This window comes from Ambystoma mexicanum (assembly GCF_040938575.1).
Source record: "Ambystoma mexicanum isolate Mex_15411 chromosome 12 unlocalized genomic scaffold, UKY_AmexF1_1 Mex_chr12_unloc.1, whole genome shotgun sequence".
Classification (NCBI taxonomy): Eukaryota; Metazoa; Chordata; class Amphibia; order Caudata; family Ambystomatidae; genus Ambystoma; species Ambystoma mexicanum.
The window spans coordinates 9,269,076-9,284,648 of NW_027182322.1; the positions used below are offsets into that span (position 1 = coordinate 9,269,076).

General features: G+C 46.8%; 1 protein-coding gene across 6 annotated transcripts in view; it reads right to left on the reverse strand.

Annotated features, from left to right (window-relative positions):
• The window catches only part of LOC138529506 (uncharacterized), a 29,390-nt gene extending 14,122 nt beyond the window's left edge, over nucleotides 1–15,268 (reverse strand). For 2 of the 6 annotated variants that reach the window (XR_011284834.1, XM_069640833.1), the window contains exons 1-5: nucleotides 14,850–15,263; nucleotides 13,674–13,701; nucleotides 13,441–13,471; nucleotides 12,027–12,070; nucleotides 3,244–3,367 (exon numbers count right to left, since the gene is read on the reverse strand). Coding sequence is in view for 4 of the 6 variants with exons in the window: in XM_069640833.1 (XP_069496934.1) it covers nucleotides 3,244–3,364 (121 nt within the window). In the remaining 2 variants the exon portion in view is untranslated. Of the gene's footprint in view, nucleotides 1–3,243; nucleotides 3,368–12,026; nucleotides 12,071–13,440; nucleotides 13,472–13,673; nucleotides 13,702–14,849 lie in introns of all 6 variants that reach the window. The other 4 variants (XR_011284835.1, XM_069640831.1, XM_069640834.1 and 1 more) reach the window with 4 other exon arrangements.
• Between the last annotated feature and the right edge of the window lie 305 nt (nucleotides 15,269–15,573).

Genomic DNA, 15,573 nt, shown 5'->3' on the forward strand with positions numbered 1-15,573 from the left:
CCGGATTAGAGTGGCTAGGTATTTACCAAGGTTAGCATCATACAACGTGGCTGGATCACGAGCGACTACCATGCCCAGGTATGTAAACGTATTCTGTGCCCATGTGAACCCCTGGAGATTCGATGGCGGGGTGGTAGCTTCGGTCAGCGGGAATAATACGGACTTGAAGAAATTAACTTGAAGGCCTGACAACTCGCTGAAATGAATAACGCCTTAGAGTATTGGGGGAAGGTTGAGCTCGGGTTGGCGAACGAAAAGGTGAGCATCATCCACATATAGTGAGATGATCTCCGATGGGCCCGCCAATCGTATGCCTCTGTGCGCGTGCCTCTGGCGTATCCTATCGGCTAGTGGTCCAATAGCCAGTGCAAAGACTAGTGGCGAGAAGGGGCAGCCCTGTCTCATGCCTCTTGCTATCGGGAATTGAGATGAGCACATATTGTCGATGCGGACCCTAGCAACAGGGGAGGAATATAACTGTTTGATCCATGCTCTGAAACCGGGGCTGAAGTTGCATTTCTCAAGTACCTGCCAAAGGTATCCCCATGAGAAAGAATCGAAGGCCTTCTGCATATCTAATGTTGCTGCAACTGCTTGCCTGCTGGGATTAATGCGCGTCAGTACATTAAATCGTCAACGTAGATTGAAGGAGGTAGCACGGCCAGGAATAAAACTGGATTGGTCCGGGCGTATAATATGGTGCATGTATGGGGCCAGACGCAAGGCTAACACTTTGGCGTAAATCTTAACGTCACAATTTATGAGTGACAGAGGGCAGTAGGAGCCACACTGTGTGGGGGGTTGCCCGGTTTGGGCAGCACTGTTATTACTGCTTCACAGAGGGAAGGGGCCAGGGCTCCCACAAGGAGTAGTGATACAAGATGGGATTTATAATGTTTATAAAATTCGATAGGGAGACCGTCGGATCATGGAGCCTTTCCCTAAGCCATCTGGTCAATGGCGGTATATATTTCGTCTGATGTGATCGGGGCATCAAGGGTATCTCTAGTTGCCAAAGAAAGAACCGAGAGCGGGCGACTGTCCAAGAACGACCCAATGTCGGTTTCACTGGCTGTATCAGTGTTAGAGTAGAGCTTCTCATAGAAAGATCGGAATTCAGTGTTGACTTCTTGCGATGTCACATCCAGAGTGCCATCAGCCTTTTCTATTGCCGGGATATGTGATGCACGCCGTTCAAGTCTGATCAACCTGGCAAAAACCCGACCTGGGCGTTCGGCCTCCACGTATTAATGTGCGGCTGGGGGAATCAAAGAACTTCCGTTCCTGCTCAGCATGCGCACAAAACATATCTAGTTAAGTGCTAATATCAGTATGTAGAAAAAAGAGAGAGGGTGAGGCGCGCACTCTAGTTCCCAGCTTTGAATAACTGATGCATTTCAGTTGCTGTTCTCCTCCAAGCACTTTCAAGTCTCTAACAATCTACACGGAGGCAGTCTTTTCAGGTGTTACAAGCCGCCCTACCGCAACCAAAGGGGGGGAGTAGCCTCACCCCGATCCGAGGAAGCAGATACAGGATGTATGCCCTTCAATGGTTGCCAGCTGAGTCCAGGACACGTTAAGACGTGATGCCACGGGGGAGTGCCCCTTAGGTGCTGCAGGATAGGTCAGTCTGGTATCTGGGCCCGAGTCGCCCAACTCAATTAAGGGGAGCATGCACCATCACACAGGCACAGGAGGGGTCCACACATGTAGCACAGATCCTTACAATAGTATGATCGGGGAGGGGACCCTGGTGTACACGGCTTTAGAGTTGGCAGATTGATGGATCATAGGGACGTGGCTTGGTGTAAGCCGAATCCCCTGGCTGTCCCAGGCTCGACTGTAGCCCTCCACGTAGGTTCAAAAATGTGAAAATTACAACAGGAGGGCCAGTGCCGCTAGTTACTATGCCAGACCAGTAGTCCGCTTCAGCACAACAATGTCACAGCCTGCAGGCAGGATTTATGAAAGGAGAACAGTGGAGGCTGTCAGACAGTGCATGTCCGCGTCCTGCCACCGTGGATGCTTAACTATGAATTCTTGGCAGTAATGTGACAAGCTAGCTTGGGTCTGTGTTTAGTTAGGAGACCAGGAGCCGTGCGTGGGGAGGTTCGGGGGAGCCCAGCGCAGCGTATGATCGCTGACTCCACAGTCGCAACACATGGCACAAGAGCAGGCAACCCGGACCGCCCGGCATGCTACAGCAGTAGGGGGCGAAGACGTCCTTATAACCTAGGAGGGTTTGTGGATCCCCTGCTTCTCATGCGCCGCCACGCAGTATCCATGCACTGCGAGGCTCCCCGAAAGCCCCTGCAGTCCCGCCATTGCAGGTCCTACCTTGCCCAAAGATGCGTCACATCATGCTGGTGAGCGGTGGGAGGGGAGCAACGGGAGCGCCCAGAAGCTGAGCCAGGAACCGGCGCCTCAGTCTCCAGGAGCGAACCGGGAGATGGGGGCCCAGCGCCAGTCAGGGAGGATCTCCAGAAGTCAACTGCCACCCACCGAAGAGCCGCAGGCGTGATGGGGTGCTGTCTCCAAGTGGTGGAAGGGCTCAGGCGCAATGAACACAATGGCGACCAGCAAGTATCCAACAGCCCGAATAATAGTGCTGCAGTATGGCCGTAGAGCCTTCCCCCAGGCAGAGCAGCACAGGCGAGGCGCGCAGTCAGGGCAGTGACGCTCCTCCCCCACCAGGCCTGCAAAGCCTCGCCTCTCGATTGTAGAATGAGCAGCGTGGAGCTGCGTCCTGGGTCCTCGCAGGGGAGTCCCGCAGCGGTCTTCAAGTGGTTGTAGCTCCCAGGTCTACAGCCTCCGGAGGCTGCAAGTTAGCCAGTATCTGCAGGAATGGGAGATGTAGAGTTCAGCCCAAGATATTCAGGATTTACTGCAACGCAGCAGATCGTTTGCGGAAATGGATCTTCCCTAACATGGAGCCCAACGTTCAGGCGGCCATACTCATCGAGTGCAACAGCACCCCTAACAAGGATGATTTGTGACATGTCATGAATGGTTCAATCACAGCTACTGAGTAATATGATTGTGAATTACATGTCTGAGAGTTGTATTGTGAAATATTTAACGATTCATGTGTAAATAATAAGAGTGACCAAAGACATTTTCATTGATGATTACTGTGGCTAATTAAGCTGGTGATTTCTCCATGTTTTGAGCCTCAGTTTCACTGTAATTCAAATGAATATGAAAGAGCAGGCTTAAAATAGAAATATGGAAACATGATTTTACCTGATAATTCAAAATGTGCGGCTCTTCTTCGAATTGTGTGCTTTTCTGACTTTGTGGCACCTAATGGATATGTCGTATTTGACTTGTAATCAATTATTTCTTTTATTTTTTGGGGATCCATTATCTAAAAGAAAACATTGAAAATATGATGCTGGTGCAATATGGGAAACATGAGCATATAAAACCAACGATGCATCCACCATGAAGGGTACAAAAGGTTACTTAAATACAGGATTGAAAACAGGAAGCCGTCACAAACGCCTCCCACCCTATACTCTACCACAATTCCCTGCCTACTGTGCTGGATCCCATGGATCCCTCACCAAATCCCTGACTAAAGTCTCCCCCCAGGTGGCCAGGGAAAGGCAGACACTTCCTGATCCTGAGCTTGCAGGTGGTGCTCTGCGGGAGGATCACCTGGGAGGAGACAAGGCTCAGAGGTGAGAGGAACCAATGGGGTCGAGACACAGTATTTAACTTCCTCTGAGGAAGACAAGTTACAAATGCCAAAATACCTAATTGCTTGTTGCCACAATAATCTAAATGTTCCACTTGTTGAACATATAAATGTAGGTAAAATCAGCCAAAGCTACAGTGGTATAAAAGAGAATACTCATTGTAAAGCCCCTAGAGCTCAATGGTTCCCTACCTCAAAAGGGGGTAATGGAACGATGTCTGAATAATAATCACAAAAAGCCTAGAACCCGTTAATCCTCTTTTCAAACAAGAATGGTCACTCAATTGTATGAAATTCCTTCAGAAATGTTGCAGAAAATAGAAGGCAAATCAGCAAAGCACAAAGAGCAAGAAAAACTAACTTTGTTGCAAGGGATTTCAAGTCCAATAATTCCCTCATTACTGGGACGAGAAGAGGGATGGCAAAGAAACCCCACTGTGGGAGTGATCTCCTAATTGGTGTAAATGACCTACACCTGAAGGGGACTGAGAGGCATAAAAAGCCCCCTCAGGTGCAGGCATTAAGAGAGAGAAGAAGAGCAGCGGAAGAGGAAGATGCAGCATGGGCCTTGGTTGCAGCTCAAAGGGAAATCTGTGGCGAGAGAAAACACCAGGACTACTGGTCCTGAGAGTCTTTTCCATTGCCTTTCCCTGTTGTAGAGGTTGTTTGCCCAGTGACCTTTCATTGTGAAGAGTTTGTGCAGCAGGAAGCAGCAGAGGGAAGTGTTCCCTCTTAGGAGGTTCCAGCTGGCTGGGTTGCACCTGGCCCTCTCAGAAGCAGAGGAGGCTCCATTCCTGAGTGGCGTGAGCAGAGGAGGATCAGAGGAGGCTATCCACCTAACCACAAGGAGCCACTAGTACCGAAGACCTGTGAAAACCAAGCAAAGTGTAATCGAGCGACTTACCCGGTGAGTGCAAAGCTTGCAAGTGACTATGGAGCTCTCAAGCACTGTCTATGTGCTCGCGGCAGGCCGGTTCATTTGCGAGTGTATGAAAGCAGCAGCAGTAACTTTGAATACTGAACTATACAAAACCAATAAAAGTGGTGCCTGTTGAAATTAAATGGCTGTATAAACAAGCGCATGACAGTATGGAAAGCCCAAAAGCCCCAAGGGAAAGCTTTAAACAGTCTAAAAGCTACAAGTAATAACCAAGCCAAGAGTGTATAGTCAATCAACAATACCAATATAACAAATCGCACTCAAGGCCAGAGAGCAATACTGGGAGGCTTAAGGATTGTGAGACTTACTGCTTATGTGCTATGAAACACAGATCTTATGCTGATAGAAACATACATAGCCAAAGCCGAGACAGAGGAAAAGTGAGACTATCTGTTTAGCATTATTTGTTTTTTGGTACAGAGGGGAAAAAAGGTGACAAACAGGCTGCCCTCTGGAGAAGGTTATCCAGAGAGAGGGGAGCATAGTTGCCAAGAAGTCTTAAAGAGGACCAATGTGGTTTCTTGTTTCCCCACAACTCGTTTAAAGTTTTATGCTGAAGAAGCCCAATGAAGGTGTTGTTATTCTAAGTTGGAAGTTACCACTGAAACACTTTTTTCTGTTTTGTTGTTGAAGAGGTAGACAGGCAGGCGAGTATACCTGTAGGGCAGAAGTTGTTCCCTACAAGAACCTGGCAAAAGAATGAGCCAGGTACTAGTTGATGCAAGTGCTGAACTATGGTTCTAACAGAAATAACTCATACTGATTAGTGACATTTGAAGAAGAATTGTAAGAGCTGGTTGAAGAAAAAATACAATTCTCTTTGAAACCAAGATAGCAGTAAACCATTTGTTAGGCTGAATTATATGCAGTACCCTTTGGGAATACCACACACAATTAAGACTACAAGTGACAGTACAAATTCACCTTTGGTACAAGCCTGTACTACACAGTGTAACTAAGGAGGGTCTCCTGACTGTAGCTTTCCATATCTGACATGATTAATATTGCTTTTTAGTGATGTTTTAGCCTTGTGGTTAGTTGACCCAAGGTAATAGCAGCACTCTTAGTGTAATCACTATACATGATACTCACCGCTATACACCAGTGTTAGGCAGAATTATATGCAGTACCATTTGGGAACACCACACACAAATAGGACTACAAGTGACAGTACAAATTCACCTTTGGTACAAGCCTGTACGACACAGTAAAGTGGTAGTGATGGCTGAGCAACCAGACTTATCTGAAGAGTAAGTGAGCAGTATCAAATAGTTGCACAAAGGACAGCAATTACTATGATTCAAACAAACACTGACTCAAGGTTTTCAAGTAAAAGAATATACATTTATTTTACTCTTCAGTTGTATAACATTTCACTAAGTTAAAGCAGTTTAAAAAGCACACTCTTAATACACCACTCCCAATAAGTTCCAGACAAGTTAAGCTCACAAAATGAAGTGGGAGCAAAATGGCACTCAAGCAATTTAAAAGAGAGGGAAAGACAAAGTTAATGGTAATTGAACCACACCAACAGGTAAGTACTGAGGGCAATTGAGCAAGAGGAACTACAGTGATAGAATCAGGTAAAAAAAAGCTTAGGGCCAAAGTCATTAGGTCAAAAGTATTTTGCTCAAGATCACACAGTTCAGGGTCGTTCGCGGTAAAGTTTGTGCCACGAGTTCCGGACGGAGTTGGCCAGCAGAAAAGTTAGTTCAAAGAGAAGAGAAGGACAAGCCCTCGGATTGGGGAAAGATTTCACACTTTCCCAGCGGCTGGACGAAACAAACAACCGATTTGCACAGTACCTTGAAACAGAGAGGGAGCTGTAGCTGAGGCGGACGTTCCTGGTAGTTTCTGCAGGCTCACGGTTCCTGAAGCGACTGTCGGACTGACAAGAAGTAGGAAGACTGGAGGGTCCTGCACTAAGCAGGGAAGAAACCAGCAGCAGAGCAAAGCAATGAATAAAAAATAGGGTACTTACCACTGCCACCAGCCAAGACTTGATGAAAAGGGAGCGAAACAGTGCTCCAAGTGAAACAGTCAAAAAGGGATAAGAATTAACCCTTTCCAATACTCCATGTAAGATGGGGTGTACTGGCTATGTGGTTTAAAGAGACTACATAAAGTTAATGGCACTTTACATGTTTCTCGGAGACAGTAGTCAGGTCCCAGAAATATTGAGTCAGTGGGAAGTCTGAAAGACAACCCTGTGTCACTGCACTGGAGGTGCTGTGTAACATAAAGAAATGATGCCCATGGAGTAGGTGAGGCTCCAGAGCCCAAGGTCACACAAATGGTAAAAACACACACAGCAAAACACATGTAAGAGTGGGAAAAAGGCTCACACTCTTACCAGGTGAAAAAAATAAACCGAGTGTATGAAAGCAGCAGCAACAGTAACTTTGAATACTGAACTATACGAAACCAACAAAAGTGGCACCTGTTGAAACTAAGTGGCTGTATAAACAAGCGCATGACAGTGTGGAAAGCCCAAAAGCACCAAGGGAAAGCTTTAAACAGTCTAAAAGCTACAAGTAATACCCAAGCCAAGAGTGTATAGTCAATCAACAATAGTCTAGTGTTAACCCTGATGGAAATACCAGTGAGGGGATTTGAGGGGGGCGTGGCCTGGTGAGCATGGAGTAAGGAGGTGCTAACCTGCGGCTCCGGCCGAGATCCTGTAAACAGATCCTGCACTGGCGGTTATACGACGCCACAGACAATACTAAAGACATCCAAGAGAAGCCAAAGGGATTCTACACACAACCGCAACAAATCCAGAAGAAATCGGACCCGAAAAGGCGGTGCAAAACTCTGTGTACTACTCCCCCCTGGGTCCCAACAAAATGGCGGACGGGACCCGGTGCTGGAGATAGAAGAGGGGGAGGGGCGGAGCAGACCCGACTCAATAGAACGAGAAGCAGCCTGAGAACGCCTGAATACAGGCAGAAAAAAACAGAGCTGGACCGGCTTATTAGACGCTCAGCGGTGCAGACCGGGCTGATATAAAGGAGCGTTCCTACAGCTCCACTACAGCGCTGTCTGTAAGCCTGCCCTGAGCGGGCCGCCCTGAGGAGCAGAGGAATCAGCAGGACCCCTGGCGCCAGGGGGGGGGGAAGAGAGGACTGGCGCCAACACAAACGCTGAGGTGAGCGGAGTGAAAAGCGTGAGCAGCTGCACTACGCGGGGGATGCGAGGGATAGAACCATAATAGGAACGCTAAACTGGCCAAGTGAGATAAAGATTAGAAAGACCACACATACACTCATTCTTGATCCCGGACCCGACCGAATGGCCATAATCCCAACGGCCATGCAAAGCGAGTAATCCTGAACCCACGAGCTAATATTGGAGAGGCCACATAAACATACAGGGGACACGCTACAGAAGAGCGAGACACTATGAGTACTGTGCTGCTCCTAACAAACCTATAGCCTGGAAAGTAAACAACGGCCTGGCACTAACACCATTGATGTGCAGGCCTAACCTGGGGTACCACCACAGCCAAACAACGCATAACCTAAGGCACAACTGAGGAGTGGTCAAGACAACGCTGATGACCCCATGGGAACGGAAGATAATGGTAGCACCCAACCATTAGCAGACTAACATAATAACGCCAGGCTGGAGGGATAAGGAACAGGAGACAGACCTCAGCGAGCAACACGCAAGACGCAGATAACCCAGAACACCTAGGCTGGGAGGCTGCTGACACTAAGTTGATTAGATCTGGGAGCGAAGCCAAGCCCGGAATATTGCTTAGAATTCCTGGCAAGTCCACAACTGAAACGAAACACACAGCTATCATGCAAATAGAGGACGCTGAGCACACCTCCCCAAATACCGTCCCTAGACAAGGCCTCTCCAGACACCTACTTGCGAATTGCCATGTCACCATCCAAAAACAAAGGGAGGGCATCCATAATGGACTCCTTTGCCGCAACCAAACCCCGCTCACCAATGGAGTTAACGACGGCAGAGCCTGAGATCCAGAGAAATGAGGACGGTGAAAAAAAGGACCACCAGGTTCTGGAAGCAATAGCTGCCTTAAGAACATTCATTGACACAAAGATAGACGAAGTAAAAGCTGACATGCAATTGATGCGGCAAGATGCATGCAACCTAGCAGAAAGAGTCACTACTGCTGAAGCCACGCTACAAGAGACGACCGAATCCATGACCGAACTAAAAGCTAAGGTGGCGGAGCTAGAAAAGAAAGTAGCAACGCTGGAGGCAAGGTCTGAGGACGCGGAGGAACAGGCTAGATCCAGCAACATCAGAATACTGGGAGTACCTGAAAGACAGGAAGGGCCAAATACGACCGGATATGTAGAATCACTACTACAACAAGAAATAGGTGCTGGCTGGCTGTCACAGGGATTCGCGGTGGAAAGAGCGCACCGATCCCTCCAGTAAAGACCACCACCGGGCTCATATCCCCGCCCGATAATAGCGAAAATACTCAACTTTCAAGATAGAGAGGTGATACTCAGACACTCAAGGGAAGGAGGAGTGATAGAACGAGACAACTCCAAAACTACAATATATCCTGATTACACAACGGCGGTGCAGAAGGCATGTACAACTTGAGCGATGGATGGAGGCCCATATCCCGATTATATAGCCAACTATCGGATAGACCTAACCCTTGCAGCCTAACCTTGAAAGAGAAATGCGAGAAAGAACTGACGACTAGCATACCCGAAAAGAAATGGGAAAGAGCGCTGACGTCCCCGAAAGAGGTGTTTAGGAACACTAGATTCAAATTAATCCAACTGAACATCCAATACAGGACCTACATGATATAATATGATATGGCATTTATAACGTGCCTATACACAAGTGTTTCAAGGCGTGAAAATGACCCCGAAGCGATTAGCTGGGTTTGGCAGGCACCCGAGTTCAAAATGCCCACGATGCAGTGAGAAAGGTGCTGGCCTACTACACATGTTCTGGGAGTGCAACAAGATACAGACCTTCTGGACTAAAATAGAAAATACTTGCAGAAGAGGGGGTATGAACAGATACACCTGGACTCCAACGAAAGCCTCCTGGGAACATACCCTCGCCTGAGCAAACACAAACACCTGGTGCAACTGATGGACCTAGTTTGCATACTGGTGAAAAGGGCAATAGCTATGACGTGGAAATCGACTACAGGCCCAAAATACGAGAAATGGAGCAAGAAACTGGAAAGATGTGCAGAGGCGGAGACCGCAGCCTGGGAAAAGGGAATGGATAGATCAGAGGGTGACATCAGTGTCACGTTCGAAGCATGGAAAGCCCTACTAAGAGACATGTTCCTGCGCGCTGATGACAAACCACCTTGAATTTATAAATGGAACCCGTAATGCAAGAGCTGCGAAGCAAAACTCACTTATGGAACCACGCCATTGATGTCCCCCCTCCACCCCCCAAGACGGAGCAAACCACTCCTGCACTTCTTAACTAGGAACCTAGAAGAGATCTCGCCTGAGAATCGAAGACAGTTTGTGTTGTTAACGTTATATGTTTGGTTTATTGATGCTCTGAAATATCCAAAATGACAATTGATACAGGCTGCAATAAAAGAGCTAATTGTTGTATAATCCAAATGCAAATAAAAACATTTTAAAATAAATAAACAAGTGAGGTGGTTCGAACAGAGTGCCTGCAACATAGGGCCAGTGGGCCCTCATACCGTGGCAGGCTGGTCACACCAGTGTGCTACTATGGACAGTTTGAAACTGCATTCAGGCAAGGCATCCCCTAAGAGCAGCTGACAGAAATACCATTTACTTGGATAGCAACAGCTGTTTTCACATTAGATGTATTCTGTAAGGTACTTGAATTACAATGTAATGAAACCAGCTTCCTTCATTTAGCAACTATTCATGGATATTGAGGAGGGTTTTATTGCGTGACACAGAGATGTAGTTTGGGAGTGACAGTTGCCATTCAGAGGATGTGCATTCTAATTTGCCTTGGTCACCAAGTTGGCTAGGAACTGACCTGGTGGGGGGATGTGCATGATCTTCCCAATGATCAATGCCCTGCCTTTGATCTGACTAACACATGCAAATGCAGTACAACGTATGTAGTTACAATCATCAGGGTTCTGCCATGGGGGTGTTGTATGATATTCTGCATCGCCATGGCAGAATGATGGAAGTGGTGTACGGAAGTCTTCAAAACATCAATAGGTAGGCAAACTAGAGAAGGGGAGATTCTTGCAGTAAGAATGTAATATCTCCAGCTACACTGAACCTGTTGACTTTCTTAAGAGCTTCATGATCCCTCTTGGCTTTTCCCAATGCATCGAGTATTCCCTGTCCTCCAGATTTTAAGGCAGCAATAAACTCCATCATAATTTTCCCCTTGAACGAACTGCACCTGATCATTTTGTATACATTGTTCCGTTAATATCGGGCAGAAAAGTAGGGGGCACATACACTGTAGAACGTATTATACACACACACATGTGTTTTGCCAGGGTACATTATGTTGCAAAGGAAAGTAGCTTGTGACTACTGCCCTAAACGTTTTAATTTCCATGAAAAGTATTTGTGATTTCTTTAACACTTCGCAATTTCATGTGTACATGTTTTGGGCTAGTTGAACTATTTAATGGTGAGAGCAAATGCGCTGGGGGAAAAGGAGAGCTAAAAAGATGGTGCGTTGTAAAACATTTACTCCAAGTTGAACGTTAAGTAACGGGTTGTTGTAATGCGTAAGTGAGCCTTCCGATTTCTCACTTGAATGAACTACATCTTTACACCCATACCCTGCCTTCAGCATAAACGTTGTGTGTGGACTGGATGAATATTTTAAAGGGTGAGGGAAGGAAACAGGTTATTTTAAAAAGTGAACAGAAAGTTAAAGTGGGTGTCAAACTGCTTTATTTTGACTGTTTGAGGATTAGAAAGTGCGACCATGGGGATGCAGAATATCATACAACACCGGTGCATCCACATTCATTAAAAAGCTAAGGATTACACTTATTACGAACGGCATTGCTTGAAAATGGGTTTAATCATTATGTTTCTTCTATCAACCCAAAATGGAGAAGTGCCATTGAGGGAAGAAGTGCAGGCATGAAGGCAAGATTCACTGAGAGCCAAAAGATAAGTCTGGGGGCAGGGAGCAGGGGGTATAAGACGATTGAGGGAGGCCATGGGGTTTTGCCACACAAAGAGCAGGATGGTGGAGGCAAGGAGCTGAGGAGGACCAAGGGTCGCTTATGCAAAGACCAGCTCATGTCAGGTACAGGGGGCGGAGGGGAAGGGAAATGGGGGTAAGGGTAGGGGAAGAACATGAAACAGCTTGTGAGCAACGAATGGTAAGCATACAACAGGGAAGCAGAATATCGTACGAGACGAGATCCCCATTGCAGATCGCAGAGCTTACCTTGAGTCAGGAAAAATACGATGCTTGCTGTACACTTTGGAAAACTGCAAAAGAAGAAAATACAGTAAGTAATGGGCACGGGCAATGTACAAAAGAAGAAAATGAGGACAATGCACAAGTTATATACACGGGCGCTGTAGGACACCGATGGGCAGGGGCGGATCTACAAAGAAGATCACTGGACAATCCCAGGAACAGAGCTGTTGAGGGCGGGCTATCCCGTTATATATTCATTTCACGCTGTATGTATGGCTGTAACATCTGTGGGTGGGCGGGGTTACCACTTGCTCATCTTCCGGAAATCCGAACATGCCATACCCACAGGTGCTGCATATGTACTCCTGGATGGATTCCAACTGAATTGTCTGTCAAGGAACTGGAAGTTAGATTCCATACACTCATATGGCTTTAATATGAGTTTGGTGGTATTAGATATGTAATGCCACTAAACTCATTTACGTTACCAGTGCCTGCATGATTCAGAGTCATGTGAATCCTTCTATTAGTCCCTATTTTGGAGTGCCATTGGACTACATGACACCTGTAATTAATACATGTGGATATTACTGCAAGCAATAATGCATTTGTGGGAAGGTAGCTACCATGACACAGAAGCAAGTCTCAGGAGGATAGCTCAGGGGCAACGGGCTCGCCTTGGAAGCAAGACGACACCGAGCAACAAAGGTTCAACCCCCGGGTCTTCGCTTAGAAACCTCTGGGTATTACTGGGCACGTTAAAAATAACCAATAAAATGAAATAAATAAATAAGTGATAAATTGAGTTTCGGTAACAAAACTCAAAAGTGTGGCAGAGCGTGGAAACATCCGGTACTGGGGTCCCAGGGCTGCTGCGGTTTATAGCGGTAGATCCAAGGGGCGTAGTGGAAGTTAAGATCCATGACGTGTGTGGAGGGAGGGGGAAGGACAGTGAGGAGTTCGTGGAGGGAGCTTACCTTGCATGCTAACATTGGCCCTTTTGCGCTATGTGAGTGTGGGGGGTGTCAGGTCTGGACTAGGCACAAAGGTAACTGGGACTCAGGACCTGCCATAATTTATGTTTTTTGGAAACTAGTAGGATTTTGGGCTTGGGATTCACTTCCACCACAATCATAGTCAAAACGTGACCGTTTTTTCCTGCACACTTTTGCGGTTTGGTGTTTCTTCCTGATAAAATCAAATGCATATATATACTTTTTAAAAACATGTTTATGGGTCTATGTAAATAGACTCAGTGTCAGCACTTATTAAAGATTGCAAGCTACATCTACAACCACACTACAGAACATCACTTAGGTATACACAGGCCCACTATCTGGAAAATGGCAACACTATCATCGAGAACAAGGGTCCGGCTATGACAAACATGAGCAACAAGGCACCTACACAATGGAAGAACATGAATCACAGAGCTTACCTAGAGGCGGCAGAGAAAATATCGTGCTCGACTGCAAAAGAAAGTAATACAGTAAATTATGAGCACGGCTGTTACAAAGAAGAAAATACTAATACTCGAACTGCGTACTTTATGGGCACGTGCACTCGAGAGAGGGGCAGAGCTAAGAAAACAGACAAAAATGAACACCAAGACACCTACAAAATGGGCCATCTTTACAAAATGCAGGCAATAACATTAATGACAGAGCTTACCTGGAGGCAGAGAAAATATCATGCTCGACTGCAAAAGAAGTTAATACAGTATATTATGAGCACGCAGGGCTGAAGTCGAGGGTACACGCGGTGGGACAGAGTCCACCCACTTTTTTCGGAGGGTGGACTCAGTCCCCCCCCCAGCAAAAATGAGAAACATTGAGTATATTCTTTGAATTTAGGAATTAACACGAACCTCGGGGCTCAGAACAAGTCTTTACGTTCGTAGGGGGGCCACTTCACCAATGCACTATAAAACCTTATGAAAAATAACAAACTACTAAAGCTGATATGTTCCATTTCAGTAGTGCATGTTCTAGGGAAAACTGGTATTTGTTCTTGAAGTTTAAAACATGCACACCTTTAAACATTTTCAAAAACACTATTAGAAGAAAATATCCTCTCTTGGTTTTGTATGTTGATTTCTTGAAAGGCAAATGCCATTCGTCCTGTGCAATTTGGGTGGATATGCAAAGCCAATTCAATGTATTGTGCATTTTTCACCTTGATATGCTCATTTCTGGCGATGTCGAATACAATTGCATTTTTTATGAGTCCCACTACTTCTTTCTTTAGGACTTGACCCCTGTGAGCACGGCTGCCTGAGTACTTTGGGCACGTGCGCTCGAGGAGAGGGGCGGAGCTAAAAAACACGGACAAAAACTAACACCAAGGCACCTACAAAATGGGCCATCTTTACAAAATGCAGGCAATAACAGTAATGACAGAGCTTACCTGGAGGCAGAGAATATATAAATAAGTTAATACAGTATATTGTGAGCACGGCTGCTACTGCTACACAGAAGAAAATACTAATATAGAACTGCGTACTTTGGGCACGTGCGCTGGAGGAGAGGGGCGGAGCTAAAAAACACGGACAAAAACTAACACCAAGGCACCTACAAAATGGGCCATCTTTACAAAATGCAGGCAATAACAGTAATGACAGAGCTTACCTGGAGGCAGAGAATATATAAATAAGTTAATACAGTATATTGTGAGCACGGCTGCTACTGCTACACAGAAGAAAATACTAATATAGAACTGCGTACTTTGGGCACGTGCGCTCGAGGAGAGGGGCGGAGCTAAAAACACGGACAAAAACTAACACCAAAGCACCTAAAAAATGGGCCATCTTTACAAAATGCAGGCAATAACAGTAATGACAGAGCTTACCTGGAAGCAGAGAAAATATCGTGCTGCAAACTGCGAAAATCCGTGAACAACTGCTACAGAAGAAAATACAGAACAACTGTGTAAATGATGGCACAGACGCCCGAGGACAGGGGTGGAGTTACAAGAATATCACTAGCCAATCCCTGAACAGAGATGTTGGAGGGCGGGCTGTAGGCGGGCTATGACATTAGCTTTTCATTTCGGGCTGCATGTATGGCTGTAGCCATCAAGTGGGCGTGACTCCGAAGATTGCCGAACACTGCCTCCCACAATCTACCATGGGAGGCAGGATAGCATACAACACCGGCCGCAGTGAAACAAACTCCCGCTGGGGGAGAACAAAAGGCTCCAACAATGCCTGTCGGCTGTGCCGGCAGCCTGCATCAGGGTCCGGGGCTGCCGGACAGCGGACGACCTCATGATCCAGGGCCGGAGCAACGGACAGACTGGCCCCTTTGCCCCCCTTGCTGACGGCGACACAGTGGGGTGTGTGTGCTGCTGCCGGAGCCCTGCAGTGATTCCGGGCCCCGGCAGTGAGAGGAAAGCAAAATGAGGCAGCCACAGTCTTGAAACGGCCTCCTCGGGTGGGTGGTGGGGGGACAGCCAAGCTGCCCCGATTCGAAACAATGTCCGGTGAGTGCCCCAAATGGCAGCACCTCTTCCCAGTGGTGCCACACCGCTGGAGTTTCACTGAGATCCCGGGCCCGGCGGTGATAATTTGAAA